Source organism: Lates calcarifer, linkage group LG4 (assembly GCF_001640805.2).
Source record: "Lates calcarifer isolate ASB-BC8 linkage group LG4, TLL_Latcal_v3, whole genome shotgun sequence".
NCBI classification, from domain to species: Eukaryota; Metazoa; Chordata; class Actinopteri; family Centropomidae; genus Lates; species Lates calcarifer.
The window spans coordinates 14221622-14248846 of record NC_066836.1 but is presented as its reverse complement, the minus strand read 5'-3'; the positions used below and the strand labels follow the sequence as shown (position 1 = coordinate 14248846).

At 42.6% G+C, this 27225-nt stretch overlaps 2 protein-coding genes across 3 annotated transcripts in view; one reads left to right on the top strand and one right to left on the bottom strand.

The window, feature by feature from the left end:
* The window catches only part of ece2a (endothelin converting enzyme 2a), a 72540-nt gene extending 55116 nt beyond the window's left edge, over positions 1-17424 (bottom strand). Inside the window, exons 1-2 of one of the 2 annotated variants that reach the window (XM_018676837.2) lie at positions 17326-17424; positions 14940-15104 (exon numbers count right to left, since the gene is read on the bottom strand). In XM_018676837.2, coding sequence (XP_018532353.1) covers positions 14940-15104; positions 17326-17344 — 184 coding nt within the window. In that variant the 5' untranslated portion in view covers positions 17345-17424. Of the gene's footprint in view, positions 1-14939; positions 15105-16697; positions 16978-17325 lie in introns of those variants that run through there. The other variant, XM_018676838.2, reaches the window with a different exon arrangement.
* A 1926-nt stretch (positions 17425-19350) lies between these two features.
* map6d1 (MAP6 domain containing 1) lies at positions 19351-27189 on the top strand. Its single transcript, XM_018676826.2, has 3 exons — positions 19351-20695; positions 21684-22011; positions 26449-27189. The coding sequence occupies exons 1-3, from the start codon at positions 20169-20171 to the stop codon at positions 26524-26526; spliced, it is 933 nt and encodes a 310-aa protein (XP_018532342.1). The 5' UTR covers positions 19351-20168; the 3' UTR covers positions 26527-27189.
* The last annotated feature ends 36 nt before the right edge of the window (positions 27190-27225 follow it).

Genomic DNA, 27225 nt, shown 5'->3' with positions numbered 1-27225 from the left:
TTCACTAATAATAAGAGCTCAATCAGTACATAATGACTGATAATGACTCATGCAGAAATATTAACTGGGTCCTTTTGAAGGAAATTCATTCATTTCTTTTGGGTAAAAACTTGAATGTATTTCATAAAACGGGTCTTAGATTTTCTCTGAGTATCTGTAACACTAGGTTGATGAAGGATGAACATTCAAAAGTGTATCTCTGTTTTTCCTCATTTTAATTGGGTAAAAAGCCCATTTTTGCCCATCAGTTCACATTTAATAACCCATGGTTTTAGAAATTTTTTGCAAATCTATTAAAAATCAAAAACTGAAATTTAGCTATCAGCTATCATAAAGGCCTGATTGATGGAGTGCTGTTGAGATGGTCTGGCAGGTTCTCCCATCTCTACACAGCGACTTCTGATGCTCTGTTAGAGTGACCATTTAGTTCTTTGTCCCCTCCCTGACCAAGGCCCCTCTTGCCCCGTTACTGGACAGCCAACTCTGGTGGTTTAGAACTTCTTCCATTTCACAAATATTGAGGCACTGTGCTCCTGGGAATACTCAAGGAAATGGTTTTATACCCCTACTCTGAACTATGCCACACCACAACTTTATCACAGAGGTCTACAAGGAATTCCTTGAACTTCACAGCTTGGTGGGATCTTACACAGACAGGTATATGACTTTCTATACTATGTTTTCCACAGGTGAACTCTCAACTTCCAGATACATCTCAAGTAAAATTAAAGCAAACAGGATGCACCTGACCACAATTTGAAAAGTCACTGCAAAGGGTCTGAATTTTCTACAAAAATGTTTTCACTTTGTCATTATTCATCACAGAGTGTACAAAACAATAAAGCATGTAAAAAGTTAAGTCTGAGTACTTTTTGAAGCCACTGTATGTTAGAGCTGCAAGATAACTCATATCAAAATGGCAATTATGGTCCCCCTATCCTGTAGTACCTGAATAAGCAGGGACTGTGCACAGGCAGAGGTAGCAGAAACAAAAACAAATCTAAGATGAGATAGAAACTGAAGAGTAGCAGGGTGAAAAAAAGGCTCAGAAAAAACAACAAAATCAGAGACAAAATGAGAAAACCTTGCTATTGTTGGTGAGAAATTGTTGCAACATTGCACAACAACGGCGTCATTTCCCCATCACCACAAAATGAGGGTCGCAAAAAATTACCAGGAAAATTTCCTCTAGCAATCCACAACAGCAGAGCAATAGAAATCTCAAACAGACACACAGAGATTTCAGAAGCAGTGAGTTTATCAAAACTGTTTATATAATAACAATGAGTGGAAACTGTCATCTAAAAGTGAATAAACCTGTGATTCTCTTTTTATCCAGAAATGCACATCTCTTGTGTGTGCATGTATGCACTTGTAACAAGTGAGAATGCAAAAGCAAATGGAGAGTTACATAAGACGTCCGAGTCCAACCAACTCTTGTTAAGCATGCTATATCAGAAGTGAGAGATGGAGAGAGATGTACAGACAATGTTGAGGCCAGGCACCGAGTCGAATCCACAAACAGAACGATGAGACAGACAGGGAATTAGCAACAGACAAACAGAGGCTCAGGGAGCAAATCTGTCAGTTAAGAGCCACAAACAGACAGAGAAAAATGTTAACAGATTCTTGGGTATATTCATGGGGGTCGAGTGACAGACAGATCCACAGGCGCACACTGGGAGAGACAGACAGACAGAGGCTGGCATGAAGATGCAGAGGTGGAGATGCAGGTACATTAGTCTGTGCCTGCAGCATTACAAGCAGTATTATGTAAGAGTGCTGGGGACCGCCTTGCACAATGCCAGCGCTCTCCTAAAAATCCTATTGGCCACAGCACACATATACACTCGCATTAAGAAAAAAAAAAAAAAAAAAAAAAAAAAAAAATATATATATATATATATATATATATATATATATATATATATATATATATATATATATATATATATATATATATATATATATGAGTGTATTTAACGACTTAGCTGCAGTAATGGTCTTACAGAGGTGGATGACGAGGGGATTTGGAGACGTGTAGAAAATATGGCAGTGCAAGGTTCTGGTGAAAGATAACAGACTGACGAGTTAGGAGGAAGGAGAGACAGGCCAAGATGATGTCGTCATATAGCTACGATGAATGCAGTTGGGGAGACTTGTAATCTGTGTCGAAAACTACATCTTAATTCTGAGGGGTGGGTTTGAGAATGCAGTGAATTCACGCTGGGAAAAACAACTAAATGCAACATACTCAAAAATGTTACTGTGTATACTAAATTCACCTGATTTCTGAGAGTGCTGTTAAGGGATGGCATAGACCTCTCTCACAGCAGACATTTTGACTTTTCATATTGTGAAAAACACAGGTGTAAACTGTAAATATTATTCCATTTATATATCCCTGTATTTCATGCCAGTGAGTCAGCATACACATAACCAGGGCTTTAGAACCTGTAATTACACAGTTACAGTATATTTCTTGCTATAGCGTGTCAACATGCTGTTTATGCCAATGGAACATTGAAGAGCATGTTGACACGCTAGAAGAAAGAAAAGCCAGAAGAAAAAAAATTAAATGTCAAACTTGCTTCAAGTGATTTTTTTAGAGACTAAGCGGCAGTGAAACAAGTTGTGAACACAACACTGACATAATGTACAATGTAATTACCTTTAAAGTCGATATGGGGAATTTGTTCAGTTTCCCGTTTACACATCCAGTAGACATAGAGTAGCATTAGCATTTATTAGGCGCTGTGTCTCTAACCACCTGTCGAATTGAAGTCTGAAATTCATTTGCCTTATAGCCTGTTTTTTTGGTCTCCACCAATATCTCCAACAATCAACTAAAGCTAAAAAGCTCTGTAGAGATGAAGAAACTGCAGAGTTGGATGAAATTTCCCTGTGGGTTTGTTCCTACAAGTAATTCCTTTCACATACAGAAAGTCATATAATATATTTGTTAATATAAAAACAGGGATTATAGCAGCTTTAAGTATTGGGAAAAACGATTTTCGTTTCTCCTTGTGGAGCGTAATGGTCATATTATGACTGATGTCCCCTCATGCACTGTTGTGTCATTTCCTCTTTATACAAAAATAATTCTGTTTGTTAATTTCTTTTATACAAACTACACACTGTACAGAATGTATCAGTCTATGAACTGGGACCCTTTTGTAATGTTTTTTCTTTAGTATATATAAATAAGCCTACAATATATGTGTCTCTGACAGTGCATGGGAAATGGTTTATTCAGTACAATCACACAATTAAGTACACTCTTAACACCTGCGAGAACTGTCTGTTCTGTCTGCTACTGTACACCCTCACTCTTTAAAAGACACACAAAGACCACAAAACATAGACAGCCCCACACCTAGTAACAGGTGATTGAAGTGTATTACTCCACAGCAACGTAGCAGGCTGGCAGCAACAGTGCGTCACTGCAGAGAGCAAAATGAATTGGGACATCAATGACGCACACACGGTCCTATTACCTAGCTGACGGGGCTTTCCCTGCTCAAAGCTATGCGATGATAGGTTAATGACGCCATTAAGACTCAGGACACAGTGCCTATCACTCTCAAGCAACACAAGCAGCCACAGCAGAATCATTTTTCTCTTACAAACAGGCCACAGAAACCTTTAGTTTCTAGCACTGGATCTGTCCAGTTTTACAACCTTTCAGCAAACAGTATAATTAGGTGCAAGTGTGCAAGCAACATAGTGATACTGAGACTGCAGTGGCTGCTTGGTACCAAGCCTGGAGTACATACTTTGAAACTATATCCGAGTTACAGGACAGAGGGTATTCAACTGTGACTGAGAGATTTGTTGGGTTATATGTAAATGCATCCACAACTATGTTTAAATACATCCTCATAACAATGAGCCATAACCCTGAGTCAACATTTCTAAATATGAGGAAACAAAAAATCTGCAAACATTAGTATTACTTGATATTTTGTTCTTACTCAAATTCCATGCATCTCATCATTGTAGGAGATCATTTCAAACATGACAGAAGTTTTTAGTGCTACGTCACTCCTGGTTTAATAGCAGGGCCATATGTGCTCTAATATCCCTGCATCATGTACATCTGTATTGTTCATTTTCTGTTAAGCCCTATATGAGCACTATAAAATCATGTCATTCTCTCAACGCTTCATCCCTCTTTTATGCAGAGCCCAAGCTGTTAATTGTCATGTCACATGTTGATTTTTTTCAGACAGAGCTTGTCACTGGCATCACAGATTTAAGTGTACAAGGTCACGGAGGGGTGACTTTTTGTGCTGCGACATACAGCGATCGTCACAGCGAGGGAAGTTTGTCTCTTGGTATTCATGACAAAAGAGCAGTGCGACTCTGAATGCACTCAGATGACCTGTCTTTGAGGTCGACATAATGTCTTTGTGAGAAATGCACAGCGAGCTGCAGGATGACACTTCAGCTCTTGAGAGGCGACTTTGGCTGCAGATGCACCTCTCAGCAGCCACTCTTCCTTCCTACTCCTCCTCCTCCTCCTCCGTGCTGGGGGAGGAGGGAGGGAGGAGAGCAGAGAGGAAGGAAAGAGATGAGGTGAGAGAGAGGGATGGAGCAAGGGTAATGTGATGCAGGAGTGTGCAGTGCAGACAGAGGAGGCTGTGTGAATGCCAATCACCAATATATTCCCCAGCTTCAACAGACACACACACACACACACAGATTTGCTAGAACATTGTAATTGTAACATAAAACCAATGAATCTCCAAGTGGCTATTTCCTCACTCTTCCACTCACACATACTGTACAGATGCAATTTATAGGCCAGTTTTACAAATGCATTATCTCTGATCCTTCAACAAATACATCTGCAGGCACTCGCAATGGTGCAAATGTGTGTGGACTCTGGTTGGGCAGGAAAAATGCTGTGCATTGGGGCTTTAAAATAATCCAACTGAAACCACTTAAAAAGGCTCTGTTTACCCAAATTATCACCAAAAGAACATTTCCTCACTCACCTCTAGTGGTACATAGCCATGTAGACCTTTACCTGAGAATTCTACCTACATCAAATGGACAGAATGGCATCTTAAACACTCCAGAGCTAACTATCTTTACATTATCAGTATCCCAATGACTCTGGATAATCCACAGAACCTGCAGTGAATGGTTTTCATTGGAATGACTTTCTACCAACTGTAACAGTCCCTATGAAAACTCCTGACAGTGTATTTGGTGGATTATCCAGCTTATTGGGGACATTGTCTCTGTAAAGAGATGTTGCTGCTAAAATTTGACATATAACGCTTCAATGCTGCAAGCACCACAAATTAAATTCTACTCACTCCTACTGCACAGGCAAGTAGAAAGTAGAAATCTGCGACAGCTCCCTAAAAACCTGGGCAGGGAAAAACCAAAATTACCTGCATGGTTAGATACCACAAGGGATAAGTAATGTGTTTTTTGTGAGATGAATGACCTAATCTTTAATACAAGTTTAGCAATTTGATGAATAACATATCAGAACTGAGGTACTGCTGTAATTTATGTTTTATATACAAAATATTACATTTTATATCATCTTATAATTCCATGCTGTTGTTATGATTTAATTCCATCGCATTTTAATGCATGTTTGATGAACAATATATTTCACCACTATCCTTATTAATATGTGCGAGAGTCCATCAACCTCTCTTTGTGACCCACTTACTTCTCTCCATTCTTTTCCCTTCACTATCCTCTTTTACATCTTTGTTCTCCACCTTTACCCAACCCATTTTATGTTTTCTTACACGCTGGCTTACCCTCACAACAACAGCACTTGTAAGAACGTAATTGCATGCAGCACGCGTTTAATCAAATCAAGTAGCCAGTCGGACTCATTGGCTAGCTGTGCAATTTGCACTCTGTGTGGGAGTGAGTAACAGCCGTGCATCCTTTCCCCTTCCAATGGCCATATTATTACTGAAAGTGAATGAGTCAGGATAGTGTGTGTAGAGTGTGTGTGGTCAGCCCCGTGGTCCCGCCTGCACAAGCTCTCGCACACAAGGGCGTTCAGTGTCATTGAGAACGAGTCATTTACTGAATATAAAAATTTCTACTGCTGCAAACAAACACACACACACACACGCATGCATCCTGGAAGTCTGTGTTTCTGTGTGCCATCTATGTACCCACCCACCCACATACCCCCCCCACACACACACGTATATAAAGAAACTCCCACTGCGACATTAGAAACCCTGTGACACACACACACACACAAGCACACTTTGCGCTGTGCTCTGTTTATCAGGGCCAGGCCCATCGATCATCCTAGCCTGGTTGCCCGGGTAACCCCGTTATTATTCAAAGCACGCAGCACCAGCTTGCAGAGAGAGCTCTGTGTGTGTGTGTGCGCACATGTGCATGTTTGTTAGGTAGTGGAGATTCCCACTGGCTCATAGGAAAAGCAGCCACTGGTCCCTGGCATCCTCCTTCCCAGCATCCTCCCCGATCTGCATACCTATGAGGGTGGACGTTATCACTACACACACACACAAGCACACACACACACACACACACACACACACACATAGGATGACAGGCACACAGCAATTGGAGCACGGCTATTTCACATTCTCTTCATTTCTATCACACACCACCACCACCATCACCACACCACCTTCGCTCCCTCCCACCCCACTGATTTTCATTCACCATCCTCCCTCCATTTTTCTTCCCTGCTTTGCTGCATTTCATTCAGGCTGCACCCCTATCTGCTCGCTCCCCCTCTTATTTTTCATTCACATTCTGCGGCTCCAAGGCTCATTCATAAACAGCACCACTCCTTACAGCGGCAAAAAAGCGGGGAGGGAGGGGAAGGGGAGGGGAGGATGGAGGGAGGGTTGCCCCTACTGACTTACTGACTGCTGCATGCTAAGGGCTCCCTCAAAACTGAAAACAGCCAATCCGGATGCTGAGAAGAAGGGAGGGTATAAGGAAGGAGAGAGAGGGAAGAGGGTGGGGGATAGGAATCCATCCACCTCAAACTACACTCTCCTCCACCTCCGCTTTCTTTCATTCATTCATTCACCACCACAGCCATTCATTCGCTCAAACCACCCCACCCTCCATTCACACAACGTGCCTCACCTGTCATCTCAGTTTTGTATCTGCTGCAGATGTTTCAGTGTAACCAGGTAAAGACACACACTGCAGTGATGTACAGAACTGTACGTGTGAGTATGGATAGTATATACATATATGTGTGTGTGTGTCTAATTTCCCTTCCTTGAGGCCAGAGGACACTGCAGGCAAAACAACCTCTGCTGCCTTTGCTTCCTGAGCAGCTACATTTATCGCTGCACTACTTTGCTCCTAACAGTACAACACCATATTTCTACCTCATTGCTGTGTAACAAACAAAAGGACTTTTCAGAGCCTCCCAGACCAGCCAATCAAAGCAGGATCAAGCCCCAGTTCAACACATAAAACCGGCATATTCCTTGAACAATACCGAACTTAAGCTGAATGGCAATTGCCAGTGCAAACTAGGGCAGTGTCATGGAGGACAGAGCTGATACAAGCCTATCTGATCAGACATGCTCCGCCTCCAGCCGCCACAGGAAGGAAGGGCTGCAATCAATAAAAGGAAGGGCAAGCGTGAAATGGCCGGGGCCTGTCTCTTGGTTCTATTATTCCTCTGAAAGATGCCCATTTCCCCTGCAGCCTCACTGCTGCTGTTTCCATTCCATGTGTGGGGAGGAGGCGTGTGTGCATGAGAGACAAGACATGAGAGAGAAGGAGGAAAAAAAAAATAGAGGGGAGGATGATTGAAAAAGATGAAATAGATGGAGGAGTGTGGAGATGAGGGAGGGGGAAAAAAGCAGGAGAGGCAGCAGTGAGAAGTAAAGCAGGGTAAAGGTTACATGGAAAAATGCAGAAACTCAAGTTTAGAAGTGAGGATTGAGCTTCCCATGAGCAGCAGCATATCTGATATCAGCTGGATCTTCTGACAGCTGCTAAGACATAACTCCTGACTTCAAATCTCTCTCACTCTCTCCCCCATGCTCTCTGTGTTGCCAGTAACTTTCCATCCCATCAGCATTTTGTGTGTGTGCGTGCGTGTGTGTGTGTGCATTTCTAACACTGCAGAAAAAAGGGATGTAAGAGGACTGTAACCTATGATCTCCCTGTCTACACTGAAATAAAATCCCACTGCTTGGTCTATACATTGCATAGGCACTGCAAACATACAAATAGTGCACTCATATGTACATGGGTTAGCTTCTTCCTAGCGTCTGCTCTGATAATGACACACAGTGCAGTGCAAAAATGTCTTTCAATTCATGTACTTCCATACTCACACTTGCTATTTTGAGTAAGGAAATATGCAGCGAACTATAAGAACCAGGATGTTGCATTCAAAACTATGTGTGTAATGATGGACACTTCTCGCCCTCAAACGTTGCCATCTTGGCTACCTAGCTAAAGGAGGAAGACCATGAAGTGAGCAAAGCAGGCGCCAGATATTTCGGTGATAACATGTTGTGACCGTCACCTCTTGTAAGTGCACAGTGACTGTGTTTGACTTGAGATGACACTACCCTGTCGAAATGTACACACTATAACAGTGAGTATACGGTGTATACAGTGTACTACATATAAGCGCTGACTAAAGTATCCGACTTGAGACACAGCAGAAGTCTGACCTGCAGAATCATCCAGCGTGGGCTGGGAAGAGTCAGGGAGTACAGCTGTCTAAATCTATAATAGTAATTATCTGTATTACATATTCAACACACTGAGTACTGGCATTATATACTACAGTTTCTCAAAGATCAACAGCAGTGACTGATAGGTCTCTTAGAAGTGTCTCTAGTGGGATGCCAATTTCTGAATAAGCCTTAGCTCAACATAATAACCCACCAACAGTTAGTTGTACTCTCCTGTGAAAAGTGCAGCTCCCACAGCTTTCATCACTGTTGTAAACACCTCTGCTCCTGCTATATATATAACTGAACTGGCTCAGGGAACACAGGTGGACATCTTTGATACCAAATACTGACGAGGAGGCAGAGGTGAGGGCAGGGGGAGGCACAAGCGAGGCTGTGGTCGACGAGGAACAGAGAGGCGAGACAGCGAGAAGGAAATGGAGGAAGTGAGGGAGCGCAGGGAGGTGATAGGGGACGGGTGATGGAGGGGGGAGAGAAGGGGACAGGTGGGAAGGATGAATGAACAAGATGGGGCCTGCTGGAAGCAGAGAGGGTGACGGAGGAAAGACTTCAAGAGGTTACATTGTTGCCCGCATGTAGTAATGTTCTTTATTAAAGTTATCATGTCACAGTAGTCAAGGCACTGTGCCATACATAGTACACAACAGCTGACTGAGCAGTCACACTCATGGCCTTTAACTATTCCTTTCCCAATAAACACCACCTACACCACCGTCAGCAGCTGAAGGAACCCTAGTGACAGGCCTATGATGTCAGTGGGTGAGTTATAAAGGACGGAGCAATGCAGGACATTTCCAGAGGTAACACATACTCTTCTGTATATGTCTATTAATGATGCAACAAGGCTGCAACTAACAATTATTCTGACTGTCAGTTAAGCTGCCATTTATTAATTCACTTATTTCAAAAACCGTGGAAAATGGTCATTACAAGATGCTCAAGATGTTGCCCTCAAATGTGCAGGTTTGTTCATTTGCTAAAGAAGATTGTGAAACAGTTCAAAGCTACAAAAGCTAGTAAATGGCCCCGAGTTAAGACTGTCATGTTGGAGTGCTAAAAAGCATCATGTCCATATGTGCAAAAGTTGTTACCTACAGGTTTGCTATTTCTGCTCGAAAAATGATTAATTATTAAAACTGTTACAGATTAATTTCCTATTTTCACATTGTTTCAACCCTGATGTGCAGAATACATATATGTACAAACAGATTAGCAGGCTACCAAAGCAGCAAAACAAAACAAAACCAGAAGCAAGCATTAAAACAGCCATCAATACACAAAGAAGACAGATACAATACACAATACAAGTCTATCCAAATCTGAACAAAACCTACAGACGTTTGTCCTTTGTTGATAATTTTGAAGTGCATATCTGAAAATATGCAGACTATACAGAGCATTTGTTCTGACAAGGCTTCAGTGATTATCCCCTTGAACAACCCCTTGTTAAGTTACCAAACTAATGCAGAAACGTCAGCACTGACACTATAAGACACCTACACGTCTTACTGGCCCTGCAGACCCTGAAAGTTAGGTGTTCTTGGTGTGACTGTGGAGATGTGTCATGTCCTCTGTACTCGGAGCACTGATGTTAACATGGAAAGAACACAGTAGGTAGCCAGCTACTCCCAGGATACATGTCTCAACCCTGCAACACTGCAGGAGAACTGAGTCATTACATCATCAACTCTCGCCTTGGGGAAAGAGGCATGAGCGCTGACCACCGGGAGATGTGGGGTCATTACATCACTGGCAGCAGCCCGGAGCAGGCCATAAAAAGAAGGAGCCGTGGCTGTGTGGTGAGCAGGAACTGTCCAGTGTGTGAGCTGATCACTGCTAATGCTTGGTAATGTTGCTAACACACATACAGATCAGGTAGGGAGTGTGTGTGTGTGTGTGTGTGTATGTGAAGGGGGGAGTAAGTGTCTGTTTGACGCAATGCTGTGACACACACCACCCTAGGCCCTTCAGCTTACCATGCATAAAATCCAACCAGTAATGAGCATAGTTACGTCACATTATGAGGCCGCACAAGACACAAAGAGTGATAAAAAAAAATAATCTAACATTATAATGAAAACTAAGGAGAAACTAAAGTTTATGTTCTATTCAAAATATTCAATAATGTATTTTTTACTTCTGGTTATCCATATCATCATTCTAAGAAAAGTTAGTGCACTTTGGTCTGTAAATCAGCAACTTTCTGCATTAATCTAAAGCAAAAACAGCACGGACCTAATGTCAATGTGGCTGAAGTGGGTGTCTGAGTGGGCAGTGCAACTTCTAAACAGGATATGCTGTTATGAATGATTTTACCACCTTGCTGATCACGATGGACTGGAGGATCAGTACTGAATGTCCTTTTCAGAATCCATCCTTACATAAAAACAACACTGTAACCACGTATCTTCTTTACCTTTTGTGAGGGTAAATGCTCATGTGATGCTCAGGGGATGAAAAACTGTAAATGTTAGAAAGATGTTAGAGTGAGTGGTGCTTAGTTATAAGAGAGGAGGAAAAACAAAAAAAGACCCTCTTGTCCATATGTCAAAGTATCGTTGGACAAGACCCTGAACACCAAATTGCTGCCAACGGTCAGAGGAGCACCTTGTGTTTCAGCTAGTGTAAGTGAACGGGTGAATGAGAGGCAAATTGTAAGGTGCTGAATGCAGCAGGATGTGTACGTGGCTCTGACGCAACATAAACTACCACGCCCCAGTTTTATTGCAATGACGGTACATGTCACCACATGCAACTGTGTGGCTACATCATGTGTTTTTGGACAACGATGGAGCTCTGTGGCACAGAGGAATATCAGGCTTTGGATACACAGACGTTACTTGTTAGCGAGGTCAATTCATTGTTGATTTTGGTCACCACTTTCCAGGCATTTGTGGGCAATAAGAAAAACACAGAATATCACAAAGAGGAAAAAGGGGTGATTTCCTGGATATAGCTACTATAAAGTGATCAAAAAACAATTCAAAGTGCTATCACCAATCTTTATTGATTGCACCCGTAATGATGCAGAGATCAGATCTTGCATTATCTCGTTTAATTTCAGACTATCACAGATCCATTGTCACAAGGAGACAGGATTGTGTGTAGCTTTAGTCTAGATGAAGGGACAGATACTGCTGAGTAAGAGAGAATAGTACCAAAAGGCAGAAGTAGGTTACTGAGAAGGTGGGGAGCAAAAACAGTGAGGTGGGGAAGCCAGTCTCTCCAGATAGTGGGAAAGAAGAGGGGCTGAGAGAAAATGAATAAATGGATAAAACAGAAAAGGAGGCTCAGAGAGTGAGGGCAAGATGTGTCGTGAAACAGAGGATAAGGGCTGAAATGGTTTAAAAAAACAAAGGAAAGAGAAAGACATTAAAACTGTCATCAGCATGCAGCCAAGCATTCAAGCTCTCCTCATCTATGCATCCCTCCCTCCCTCTCTGCTGCACAGATTATCTTAATGGAAATGACCTCCATCTGAGACAGTTGAGTGGCCCAAACCTGATTAGTTATTTACCTCCCTTCCATCTCTCTTTCCTTTATCCACTCATTACACACAAACAGCACAGCAGCGCCCCAAGTCTTTCTTTACGTCTTCCCTCTCCTCTCCCTTCTCTCCGCTAAGTTATGCCCCCCCCCCAATAGTGACAGTAATTTATTGTGTCATTTCATACGAGCCAATAGTCTCTCTGGATTTACAGACTTGACAAGTGAGGGTAGCCGGGGAAATGTGTGCAACCGTGGCAGGGATTTGTCCAAGCATGGCTGTATTTAAGTGCTTTTAAGAGCTCTTCATGTCTCTTACAACACGTGAGGGTTCACACATCTTTACAGTAGGCTTCCCTATATAGCCCCTTATCCGTGCATGTGTGATGAAGTTGAAGAAGATGGCCGCAACACGTGCTGGTGACAGAAACATGTGATTCCATGTTTTGGCAAGAAGCAAGAGATAGAGTGAGAGAGAGATGCCCTCCGAGATGAAAGCTCTCATGCGATATAATGGCTCACTTTTGGTTTTAAATCAGCGTGCAGAAAAGCAGTCTGCCCTGGTGTTGCCTGCTGCAGTGTAACGCAGGAGAGAGGCAAGAGGAGATATTTTATATATCAGACTCCAGAGTCTCTAAGCCCACTCACGCCTCTGCTGTAGGTGTGCCTATGACGCACATTGAAAAAGTGAAGCTGCATACTATCTGTGCCTGTCTGTCTGTCAATGTCCTGACTTAGTGCTTCAAAGTACAGTTCTGAACCAGCAAGGCACCAGTCCATCCTCACCCAAATTAAAAAAAAAAAAAAAAAAAAGAGGACCTCCAGGTATAATTAAGTTGTCTGCACACTAGCACTGTAGACTTGCAGGGATTTGACAGCAGCAAAACACAGAGAGCTTTTTGTCAAGCAAAGAACACCCAACTTCTGACAACCTCACCAGCCCCCACACCCCCTCCTCTTTACCCCCGAAATACACACACATAAACACACACACAGAGTAGAAAGCCCCTGTCACTCCTTGACACAAATTTAACAAACCCCCTGACACACACAACCAAGCACAAATGCCACTGTGCATGCATAAACAACACTCATATCAGCAAGAAATAGACCACCATAGCCCTCTATGCTTCTGTGGAGGTATAGCAGTCTGAGAACAAAAGACTTTGAAAGTGGCATTTCAGCACGCTGGTACCTGCCTATCATGTAAAAACAAAAAAACTAACTTAAAACCTTAAAACTACGTCTTTCAACTGCTCAAAATCAGTATTTTTCAAAGCTTCTTACGATTGCATCCTATTCAAGGTGGCTACATCTAAGTGTACAGCTTCACCTGAGGAAAGAAAAAAAAGCTTGTTTTGATCTCAACTAAATAGACAAAACAATCACATTAAGAACTAACTGTAATGAACAGGCCCATTCCCACACACTCTCTGTCTGCATTTTCAGGCAAATAACAAGTCAATATGTAAACAATAGACGGGTACATTTGTGCTCTGGTTTAAAATTAATATTAAACCACAAGCACTTGATTTAATATAGGCACTGAAGAATTTGTGCTTATAGTGACAATGCATCCACCAGCTGCTGCCTCTAAAGGCGCCTATTTTTACATTTTGCACAGCTCTAATTCTCATACGGACCTATTCTATTCCCAGCAGCTGTTTTTGTAGCATGTTTTACAGAGCAGCAAGGCCATTAAACCAAACACACAAAAAACAGGTACTGTAGGTGGTGTTGACAGCAAGAGAACTGGATTAATTTTCAATAGGACAGTGACACCTTGTGGGCATTTACACAAATTTCACTTCAAGGGCTTCAACACACCACAAACAACAAAGTACTGGCTCTATCAGTAACGAAGTACAAAGTCAACTCTTTGTTATTCACAGAGAAAACCTTGTGTTGTGTATGACTTTTAAACAGAAATAAGAATGGAAAGAAGCTAACCAGATGTACCTCAGTAAAGCAACAAGGATCCAGTCTAAAAAGTCTCAAAAATAAAGACTAGGGAAGGGTAATGACTCTCACTAGTTTTTGCACCAATTGAAATCTTTCCAGAGAACAGACTAGCAAAAACTGGCGCAGGCGATTGGTTGACACTGAATGTCAGATTCTATTTTACTTTTTCTTTTATCAGATGTTCCTGATTTGAATCATTTGTGAATTTTGGACTGTATTTCAAAAACAAAGTTCTTACATTGTTGCATGTGGATAATATTTAACATTTATTCACTTGTTAAATGAAAGGGGTTTTGTAGAAATCATGTTCTCTGAAGTTCAAAAAGTTGTTTAGGTATTAGGTACTGAAATTGTTACTGTTTAGGTAATGTACTGAAATGAATATTTCAGCCAGCTCTGAGTGTGAATTTAACAACCTGTTAGGCAGCACACGTCTGCACACTTTTTATATCAAAGTGCTCAGGCCACTTCAAACATACCAACACACAATGCTGTGCAAATGTCCGTCGGGGAGGATTTAACAGCAGTAAAACTGATGCTAATGACAGCATTGACAACCATGATGATGGTATCTGACACTCACGATGACAAATGGTGGCAGGCATTCCTTTACTTGACAGCAGAAGGTAGAAGGGTGACAGGAAATGAGGGAGAGAGAGGAGAGCTGATCTGCAACACAGAACCCCAGCCAGACTCGAACCAGGGAGCGTTGCCGTTAGAAAATAATATGAAGAGAAGAGACTACCAACCAAAAGGCAGAAGCAACAGAAATAACAAAAAACTACTAACCCAGTATCAGAATCCCATCCTCCTTCTTGACGTGTTCTTCCAGAAGGTGTTGGAATTTGGAGAAGCTGCCCAACCAGTCATAACACTGCTCTGTCTTGTATCTTTCATCCCAGTAGTCAACATCTTTGTATCTGGAGTTGTCATCCGGCATGTAGTCCATATTCTCTGTAAAATGTAAATGTGACAAAATAAAAAATAAAAATATCATCAGTTTCAGAATAAAACTGCTTTTAGTGGTTTTATTTTCACAAGCATTGATTCAGGAATCATCACAGTTCTTACTAAGACCGACTAGTTGTGTTTCCAAAATTAACCCATTCATGTCACGCATTCAGTGGTCATTAGGTTTGTTAATTGAAAAAATACCCATAACACAAACTAAATAGAATAGAAAATTAATCAGCAACTATTCTGATAAGACAAAATCTTTGGCTCTGAGAAACAGTGATGGTCATATTTCTAACATCTTACAGACCAAGTGATTAAACGACAGAATCATCAGCAGATGAACTTTGAAGCTCTTCAGTACTGTAACCTGATGTACATTGTTTTCTGTGAGTGTGTATTACATGTCTTTAGGGCTGGGTGAGCTGTAACTGGCTCCAAAAAAAAAAATTCTCCTCTCTGAATTTCTCCACAAAGACAAGTGTTGTTTGAATGTTTTCAGTCATTAAGAATTTATTTTTTATTGAATTCTTGATGGTGTAAAAACTTCAACCTTCGAGCTTCACTGGAGTAGCCTACATCTAATTAAACTAGTAGTTTAACTGCATTTTGTTGTAGTTTGCTGGGGGTTCAACCACATTCATAGTTGCATGGTGAATCAAGAAGTTAATTTACATTTTGTTCTTTAAGAAGAATGATATTTAGCCATACTTTTTAATGTTTTGAATCTTGACTTCTAAAACTTGGCTTGAATATTTAAGATGCCAGTTACTCATGATCATTTATCATTCCTATATATCTACAAATGTTTGTTGTTGCATGCTGTTTTAGAAGTTCCCTAGCTGACTGAGTGGTCCTGCTTGGTGCATTACCCCAACCTGGACTTTGGGTGGAGAGGTATCCAACTCATGAACACTGTATTCAAAAACAAAGTTGACATTTCTTCCACTTTCTCATGAATAGTGGAGCATTTTGTTTGTTTATTTATATTTTTTGTTTATATATGACCTGTAAACACGTGGGGACTTGCAATAAACTAAACTGTGTGGCACTTTTTGCTGACTTATTACTTTTTGTACTATATTGTTATAATTTTGTATCAAAGCTATTGTTAATTTGTAAACAAAGTAGTTTGAACTCTTTTTTTCTACATAGCTGAAGTTAACCAAACTAGATTTCTCCTCAATGTAACTTTATTGTAGTTAAACTTCTTCTAGTGTGAAGTAATTGATAGCCTGCAAAGTTGTGCTCTCAAAGTAGCTTCCCCTTCACTACTGTTAAATAGATGACACAAAGCTTATGTCTTCAGTGGTAAGTTTCCTGGAGGCTGACACAAGCATGAGAGATGAGTCTTCTGAACTTAACAGAAAATAAGCACATTAATCTGAATGCTCTTGAACCTCCCTCGCCGTTCAAAGCTAAATTAAATATTCATGTCCAGGTTGTAGGTACAGCGCATGCGCGGATGAGTGTTACTTAAAGCCGCGTGCTGCTCTCGCCGCCACTTTTATTCAATCCATTTACTTAATTCCCGACAAGAACAGGTCCTACAGAGTGAGCTGTGAATGACATGTTAGTCATTTCTCTACTTACAAAGTCCACGTCAACGCCAGAGGCTCTGCAATGAGTAAAAAGCCGGTTCCTAAGTGTGAATCTCCACGTGTTGTAGTTTTACACAAAGCTACTGCTTCAGACGGGGTGATAACGTCGACACGTCTCTAGCAAAATAAACCGACGTGGAAAATGAAAGTGGCTTCGATCTAAAAGCCCAGAGTCCTTTACGAAATAAGTCTGAAGAGAGACGACATGTTCCCCTCTGTTTTGTTTCTTGTACTTCTCGTGAATGTTTGGGAGTGGGCGGAGCAACACGATTAACGCTTTCGTGCCCTTTACATTCATGCTGTATTCACATACGCTTGTCAAATCTCACAGGTGCATTCTAACGACCTTTTAGTGAGTATTCAAGAAAATACGTGTCCAACGGCATTTCTTTAACGTAAAAAAGGGAAACTGCTTTATTGTTTTTAGGGTAGCACGGTGTAGTGCTAAATTATCGATTAATTTTACAGCGCAACCCATTCCACTGAATGAAGTGGAGAAAATGTGCAGCAGGCATGATATTTTAGTGTTTATTTAGTCGAATGATTGAGTCAGTGGAGAGGAAATTGTCTGACAATTCTGATGATTGATTACACATTTAAGACTAATAAAGTGTATTTACCACTGTTTTCCATCGCCATCACCTCTTTCTTTTCTGTGACCTGGACTCCTGCTCTCACCGCTCACCACTGCTGATCATCTCATTCAGTGTTATTTCTCACGTCAGACTGTAGAGGGCAGGAAAGACCAGGAAGTTTGTACAAAGTTATTCATATACATAGTTTTGCAGTTTATGGCCTCTTCCACTACAAACTAGGTTGATTTTACATAACTGTTTGCAAACTACTCACAAGTATCAACTGCCCATTGCTATTAAAACGATCTATAAATAAAGAAACGGTTAAAGCTGGTGGGGATTTCCCCCCAGAGACATTGTAAACACACCACAACAGGTATCTTTCATTGGATTAACAGTTGCTGCAGAGGTTGAGATATCTTGTTTTTTCATCCAATGTATCGTTCTAGCACCAAAAACACCTACATTATGGAAGATGACGTATACGTGATGACAGAAGAACCCATATATGATCATGACATCAGCACCCCGCTCAACAATTTCTCTCAAAGATTTCCCATCGAAGCAGAAATGCAAACTATGTGGAAAGATATGGGTTACACCAAGGTTTCTGTGTGCACATGTATAATTTTGGTGCACATGCAGAGAATAGCATGCTACCTTATGGATATGCTCAGTCTCCAGGTCAGGTTGGGTAGAGTACAATTCACTCCAAGAATAATTCCAACAAAGCACAAGACTGCAACCAGGTGAAATGATATATGAACTTTTTCTTGCTATGGAGTATTTTTACGCTGCTGTACTGGTACTTTAACTTAAGTCAAAAATCAGAGTCACTTTTCCACCACTGCACCAATTAAATCACAGTAACAGGAAGTTCTGGCTTTTTGGAAATAATGCACAACAAATACATATACCTATGGTTTATTTAAATCAAAAATATACAGGTCTGTGTGGGAGAGTAATGTCAGGTTTTCTCCTGCAGATGGTAGTGTCACTCTGGTGTTTCAAATGTTTTTACCTCCTGGCAAATGTACATTGTCTTCTACCAGCATTTCACTAACAACCTAACCATGCTCACCCCATTGCCTGCACCTGCAGCTAGCTGTGTGCTTCACACTGGCAGTCACACTACAGAGCTTCTTCCATCTGTCACTGAGAGTATAGCAGTGCTAACAAGAGTAGAAAGAAACTTGGACTTAAAGTTGAACCTATGGGTAAGATGATTTATGGGCTGCAAGTGCTGTTCATCTTTGCCGATAAGAGTTGTTTTTTCTGCGCCAAACCCCCTGAAGTGGTTCTCAGACTGTTGTTCTGCCTCCCTCTGAGAGACTAAGCTCACCTCCTCCTCTGAGAGCAGCTCACAGAGGGAAGTTCTTATGCCTTTATTATATCATGTGCCATTCTGTCACCTCAAAATACTCCTCCATTTCACACTCATTCAACTGTAATTTTCTATGTTAAGCTGGAGCAGTAGAGAGTTTTCCTGCTTACAGACTGTCATGGCTTCTTTCTTTTACAGCCAAACCACCATTTCGGTTTTAAAAAATCTGTTATCTTAGAAGAACCAGAACACGTCAAAGGAGTCTAAGTTGAGCAGCAACCTTCATGCTCCACACTGAGGCTAAAAAGGCTAACAATGCTCTGGGCCCTGCATGGGCTAACCTATGATGGGGCTTTCTGTGGGAAAGCCTGCAAGGGCACACGTGGGATTAATATGAGCTTAATTTCCTCTGCCCACATCGTCCACAATAAACATACAGAGAAGGCAGCTTTTTGGACACTTGTTTATAATGATGCTTTTCTTGTATGTAACTTATAAATTGTTTAAAGATCCAATGAAGATAATTGTTCTCAGCGGTAGGGGAGCAAAGTCTTCACAGCAGACATTTTAACATGTCATAAAAAGCACAATGGCTCTGTTTTATTAAAGTGCCCCATATTTGTCAGGACGGTGTCCAGCATGCTCAATCCAAGGACCCTAAAACTGACATAGCTAAATGGAATTCAGCCATCATTCATTTTATTTTTATTTTTTTTAATACTTTTTCATTATTGTAACTCTTTAAAATGTCTTCTGTGTTGCCTACTGTTGTTTTCCTTCAGATGATAAAACAAATACTGGGGCCTTTAAAGCATTGTTTGTTTTCTCTGAACCTCACGGCCTCGGTGGAAATGAAGCAGGTTGATGCAACACATGGCCAAGAGTAACTGTGAAAAATTCTGCGAGCCATATCTCCACACACCCAACCGCTCGAGGTGAGTGTTAAGTCTAAAGTAACACCAGCACCAGCCTTTACTGTACATAATATTATGTATATGTTTGACGCTGCATCATAATTATGTAACCCTCAGCATACTGGATACTGTTAAGGTGGAATAATTTGAGTGATGGAAGGTGGAGAAGCCATAAAACATCTCCGGCTCAAGCTGTTTTAATTGCAAAGGAATAGTGGATTCGTGAAGAGGAGAATAAATAACGTCGTTTCTTTTGATGTTGAATCCGGTGAGACCGATGCGGACACTCGGGATCGGGTTGGAGATGCGGAGAATAATTTGCCACAGATTCCTCTGCATAGTGGAGGCACTATCACAGACCACGTGAGAGGAATATTCAATGACGGTCCCCGACAGACCGGTTCATCTCCGCTGCTGACATGGACTCTTGGACACTCTATACTCCCAGCTTCCCAGAAACGGACGTAGAGGGAGGGCGATACTCTGTCTGAATGTAACCTTTGGTCTTTTTTTTTTCTTTTTTGCCGTTTTCTGTTCTTTTTTTCTTCAGTTCTTTTCTTCTTTGATTTTTTTTTTCTCCTCCTCCTCCTCCTCTTTTCTCTTCTCCTCTCCTCCACAAGTCTTAACAGTTGTAGAGGAGGAGGGGGGTGATGGCTTGGCCGTGCATCAGCAGAGTGTGCTGCCTGGCTCGCTTCTGGAACCAGTTCGACAAATCGGACCTTTCCGTCCCGCTCACCATCCAGAACTACTCGGACATCGCCGCCGAGCAGGAGGTGCGGTCCGTCACCAAACAGGTCTCCGCCTCGGAGCGCGCGCCCGGGAATAACTACTCGACCCCGGACCCGCGCGGCGCCGGCTCCTCTCTGGCGCCCGCGGATGGCCCGGGGACCCGAGGATCGTTCAGGGCGAGAAAGGAGCCCAGCTACAAACCCCGGGAGGACTACCACCCGCCCGGAGTGCCTTTCCCCAGCGTCACCCAGTACAAGCAGGATTTCAAACCCTGGCCCATTCCCAGGAAGGAGAATTTCCCTTGGATTAGTAACGGGGGGAGCAGGGCGGACAGTGTTACGGACAGCCCGGTCAACAGTAGTTACCATGGCCAGGCACAGCCGGGGGAGAGGGGTCAGAGGTGGGGGGAGCAGCAGGTGACGGAGGAGAGCAAAACCAGCTCCTACAGGTAGGACATGGCATCCTCTCGTGACTCGTTTCAGCACCTGTCGCTGTCCACTTCCTTCTGACTGGGGGGGGGGGCTGATGCCTGCTTTGATGCTTAGTCAGATGCGTTTTTATTAATAGTTCATTGACTCCCAGGGTCGACCCAGCAAGCCTGCATAAAGATGGGGGTCATCAATAATTCCCTCACATATTTCATATTTATATATGGGAGAGATCATGTATGAATATTTGATATTTTTGCATGTCATTTCAGGTATGTGGGAAGGAAGTATGTGCCTCTCTCTGCCTTTTTGGCTTGTGACCAGAGAAGAAATGACTTACCCTATGTCTATTAATCACCAGCAGTGCAACCAAAGACTGGTTTTCCTTTCTCCGATTGATTCGTGTTAAGGTTTGAAGACCCAAAAATGTCCATAATAAAAAAAATTAATTAAAAAAAATCAGAGAAAAATATCATTTGTGGATCAAAAACATGTTTTTCTTGTCTTGATAATCACCATACGACTCCTCAGATTTAATTTATGTCCCCCCTTGAATGGGGTAGTCCAACCCCCCACATTGGGAACAACTGAGCTAGAGTTATTATAATGACCTTTGGAGATTAAAGGGGCATTCTGGTGATTTTGTGTCATCACAAAGTTGCAGGAGACAAATTTCACAAACGCAAAAGCTTTAGATATCTGGTCTTTTAATCACGGGTCAAGGTCCAAAAACACTGTAGCCCTCATTTCAAATAATGCCGTTTGATAGCATCTTTTATTACAGCCTCTAGGCCCAGTGAATGCACATTCTTTGAACTTAACATCCCCATGAGTAAAACAGTTTTCATATGGTAAGCACTCACCATGACAAGTCTTCATGTTTAAAATTGGTAGAGCGCCCTTTTAAGTCACACTTGCCCCCAAGGCATCACGTTCAAAACAAGCCAGCTACAAACTTTCGACTGTGCTGAGCCTCCATCAGCCTCTGATGCACCTCTCTTCCTCCAGGCAAGAATACAGGCCGTGGACGGGGGTGAAACCAGCCAAAAGCGCGAGGAAAAATCCTCCAGCTCAATACTCCAGCCCGGGGACAGAGGCCACCCACATCCCACGTGAGACCAGCTACCAGGCGGCCTACAGCGGGGACGTCCACAGGTCCACGGGGCCCCATCAGGGGGAGCACATCATCCCGTCTGCTGCCTCCAACGTACAACCACCTGCTGTCCCCCAGCCCATCCCCACTGCCCTGCAGGCTGCAACTTCACCCAGCCCCTCCGGCCTCCAGCAGAGCGTCCCGCCTGAGAGAACCGAGCTCAGTGGAACGTCCAAGGGAGAGGTGAGCAAAGATAACAGTGTTGTTCAAAAGGTATGTCAAAACCAAAATCCAGCGTCAATCACCCTGGAGGAGTGATGTTATGTACTTTTACTAAAGGGAGATTCAGGTTCAAAGGATTTGTTAAAAGAGCTACAGCATGTTCCTCTTGAAAGTCATCTTTCACTCATCTCCCTGGTGACCTGTTGCTGTTGGGGCGTCTCAGAAAAGTGATACAGCATTCTGTCCCTAAGCAGCTCAAAGTGACCCAGCTGTTTAAAACAGGCCATGTACTGTGTTAGGTAACACTCTGCTGGTGCTACACTCATTACTTTGACCTGAATAGAACAAGCCTGATGAGAACAAAGAAGTAAATGGGTAATTCTCCCAGCTGTGCTCCATTTTTGGTCAGAAAATAAAACAAACATGTAGACAAATATATTGATGTCTGTCTAAAAAATATTTCTGACAGCAGGCCTTTACATCAGACTGGCTTTTTGTTATTCATTCACTGTCACATGACCATTTTAAGCATAAAGCATAAAACATAAAACACTCTCTGAGGTTATGTTTGTGCAGTATGGAGAAAATGACAGACAGCCAAGGACAGGTGTTCTTCCACAAACCAAAAACATTACACAATATTCACACAATTGTACATCTTACCCCAGATTCGTGCTCTCAGGCATAATGAGACAGAAAGACGGACACACGAAGAGACAGATGTACAGTGAGATTGAAATGTTAAAAAGCAAATCTAACTGCGACAAGGCGAGAGGATTTGCTCATCGGTTTCAGTCAGGTTGTTCCAGATTATTGTGGGATAAACTGGGTGAGGGGATACACCCCCACCCCCCCTTTCCAACTGGCCGCTCAGGTCAACTGTTGCCCGACAATAAGTGAGACAGTTTTTGGGAATCTCCAGAGGTTTAGTGCCATCCCTCCTCCCCGCCCACACCACTCGCTGCCATCTGCCAGAGGAGAGCTAGGGCAGGTCTGCGCTGGGCCAGGTCAGGCTGGTTTTTTATCTCTTTGCACAGATGCCCCAGTGAAATAGCACTGAAAAGGTATTGGGGAATGTTTGGGAAAAGTGATTAATGCACGAGAGTAAAAAGCGAGACGACCCTCTGGTTACTTGCATAATTTTTTGAATAATGACTGCTCTATTAAGCCATTATGTCCCTCAGTATCCTGTGTGATGGTGATGGGGGTCGGAGTGAGAGATGTCAATGGCAGGACACAGACTCTATTAATAACTGTGGCCCAGTTGGAGTGAGAGTTCATGGCACATTAAGGAGGGACGTGCTGCCGAACACACTGTGCGGCAGTGAGCGGTTCGGTTGTGCGACTGAGCACTGCAGTCAGTATTACATACACACATGTACACACACATGTATATTGTGCAGTTTTTCAGTGTTCAGGCATTTCATCAGTCATACCACAATCCGCCAGAGCGACACAAACTGGCCTGGCAGCAAATCAAGTTGATCTTAGATAATCCACCCCTGTCACCACCGGCCCACTCACTGCCAACTCATTATTGACTCACCAGCCCCCTGCAGAGGTGTCTGACCAAGCATTACACATCCCACTCCCAGTATGCATTACACTGGGTCATGGCTCAATGCTGGTATTTTGTCTGCGAGGGCATTTGATGCCATTCTCTAAAATACATGACTACACCAAACTGGGTTATCACTAGCAGACAAAGCTTCTTCATTTTAGTGTGGAGCAGAACAGCTGATTCAAAGGGACTGGCTGTGTCTATTCATTAAAAGATTTAATGGTTAAGTCCCAAATAAGCTGCTGAAATCAAAATCAATCTGCTCTTGACGATAAAGGAGCTGGGCAGCCATGAAATTCTCATTATTGCTCAAATCAATCTGTCAAATTGTGTGCCCCCCCCCCACCTATAAGAGATAAAATCCATCTCAACAGATAAAAGCCGTCTCTAATTTTGTGACACGCGGCAGACAATTTAGCAATTAGAGCACGTTGATGCTTTATATGATGAGAGAGCTGTGTTTTCTTGAACTCCCTGAACTCAAAAACCTAATTTAAAACATGACGGTGAGATGTTGTTGCAAGCTGTCAGATCAGAGAGAATGAACCTCTGTTAAACCTGAAGCCTAGCTTGTCCGGCTTAAATGAGTGCAGCCCTGAACTCTCAGTGTGTGTGTGTGTGTGTGTGTGTGAGGAATCAGGCCTGGCAACTGCAACACAAGGCAAACAGATTTGTGAGGATGGGTTGTATAATCCGCAGTGTGTCGGGGATGAGTGAGACAAAACCACTGAATGGGGAACACATTTAGCATGCAGAGTGGAAACCTCAGCAGGAAACTCTCCTTACGACAAATTCTTGGTTGTTTCACAGTCAGCTTAGAGGCAGCGCCCCCCCCCCCCCCCCCCCCCCCCGAGATTTAGGATTGTGCTCCCAGAGCTTCTGAATACAATGTGCAACAGTGCTGTGTTTTCACATGGCAGTGACACAGACGGCACGGTGGAGGGATGGAAATGCTGCGCACAATGGCTTTAAACTGCATGAAGAGGTTTAGACAGCCTGCAGGGACAATATGGCCTAAACTTCACTTTCCTGTCCCCTCCTTTTCCCCAATTCTCTCTATTCGGGTTACCCAGGGGCAGGGCCGGAGGGGTTGCCAGCTTAGCACGGGCCAGAGTCAGAAGGTGATGAGTAGTTGGCTTGTTAGAATTACGACTGGGTACTGAACAGGCCTATTGTGTGCAGGCCCAGGCCCCCTGGATTGAACCACTGTATTAAGTAACTGTCAACATTTCTTGTTGGACAGTTAATTAAACAACTTCAAAGACAAAGACAAAATCATTAAGGAGAGACACAAAATGACAACTGTGAGACACAAAATAATTAAAAAGAAAAAATCAGCTGCAAAGAGATGTAAGACTACTAAAGAGACACAAAACAATATACAAATAAAACAACTACAAAGAGACGCAAAACAACTACAAAGAGATGTAAGACAACTACAGGAAGATACAGAACCACTACAGACACAAAATGACTGCATGATGACTATCAAGAGATGCAAAAATACATAAAATAACTACAAACAATGCAGGCTGTCGTAGTTTTGTGTAACTTTGTGTGGTCCTTTTGAGGTCTTAGTCCTAATTATATGTGTGGGGTAGGGGTGGGGGGGCTGTTGTCTCATCAGCTGCCCTATAAGTTACTCTGAGTTACAAACAGCAGCTATTTATTGAAATTATTTCACATCTGAATATTTCAAGTTGTTTATTTGGCATTTATTACACTCAAGAAATTATGTGACTATTAATAATGTCTGAACACATTTTTTCTCAATTTACAAATGTACCATCTTTCAGTCTGGACCACATTCAAATGTTTCTAAACCCCTGCAGTTACCTCCATCATTCCTTCATCTATTGTTTTTCTCTCTCCCCCCCGTTCTCTTTCCTCCCCCTTGCGTCTGCATCCCCAAAGCCTGTTTTTCTCTCCCCTCTTCTTTCTCTTGGACCTCTTCCCTTTTCCCACGCTGCCCAGGACTACAGAGATGTGTCCTGTGCCAAATTGGCAGGACTCTGGCAGGGAGGAGAGGAGAGGATTGCATTAAGAGCAGGGAAAAAAAGGCTAAAGAAGGCAGAGGCAAAAGAGACAAGGGTAGATGGAAAAGATGAGGAGAGAGGAATGAGATGCAGCATGTGATAGATAGGTGATAGAGAATGAGAGCGAGAGAATGAGAGCGAGAAGTGGGGGAGGGGGCTTGTACACCCTTTGATGGATTATCCGTTAAAGTGCGATGTTGCACCGGGTTGCAGTCCTCTTTGGCACCAATCTAATTTAGGAGAGAGGCAGAACCTGGCTGCTGCACAGAGCAGAAGAGATGGAGTGTATGTGTGTGTATGTGTGGGGAGGGGGTGAATACACTCACACACCAGTCTGACTTGCTGAACAACATGTACTCCCTTCCCTGCCACCCACAGCGCCGCACAGTCACACTCAAAGTGCTGTTGGGACAGCAAGTCGACAGTCTCTCCAAAGACTGTCTGATAAAAGCTGCTACGCTCCACAGCACTGCAAGTAAATTGAAATACTGTAGCTTGGCCCATTTTCATTGACACCTCCAATAATTGCTAGAAAGAACAGAATACGGGCAACTTCTCAGTGTTATGGGGCATTTATTTATTCGCCACAGCACGGAAAGATGCTGCTCAGGCTTTGAGAACAGCTGCCATCAGCAGAACAGAGCAGCACTAAGCAGGAAGTAGCAATACAGCCCAGGCCGCTCGCTCACTGACAGCAGACCTGATGCTTTTTGACGGCACAGCCCAACAAGTCTCCTCTCATTTCATGGGTCCAGTCTGAGCACCACAGCTGCTGCCCTCTCAGGTTTCATCTCTCTGGTCACTTTAAAAACTGCTGTTACACCCATCTCTCTCTCTCTCTCTCTCTTTCCGTCGTCTCAGGAACATCTGGTGAGGACCAAGCTCCCGCCGAACCCGTCTGCTGTCTTTCAAAGTGGATCAAGGGTCTTCAACATCTGAGGGCTGCTCCGATCTCCAGCCATTCCACTTTGGTCGGTTTCAGTTTTAAGGAATCAACAGGGGAATGTTTTCAGTCCATTCCACAACACAAGAATCTATGCAAGGGAATGTATTGTTGTGAAGCCTGTGGAGCTGCAGCGTCAATATCCCAAATGGAGACAGATAGATAGATAGATAGATAGATAGATAGATAGATAGATAGATAGATAGATAGATAGATAGATGCCCTCCCTTTTACACTCCTCCTTGCCCCCTGTTGCTATGGAAATGAATATGCATGAAACAAAATAGTTTTGAAGCAAGCATCTTTTTTTTTCTTCTTTTTTTTTGGCGGTTATAGATGCACAAGAAACTGGCTGCTGTGTGTGTTTGTATGTGTGAGTTTGTGTGTGTGCACCTGCTGATTTTGTCCTTTTATTGTACAAAATGTTGAGTCTGCTCCAATAATGAATGACAAGGTGTTTGCTTAGAGTAATTTGTTGCCCTTTGGTGTTGCTAGAAATCTGCTTGAAAATAAGTTATTTCCTCAGTATTCAATTAGTTTACTATTTTGACAAAGTATTGTCCGGTCTCTTATTTTGTAAATTTATTGTTAAAGAAAAAGAGGAAATATATAGTGTAAGTGAAATGACAATAAAAGAATATTAGGTTCTTAGCACTTTCTATCAGATGTCACTCGGCTCTTTTTCTCTGCTGGAT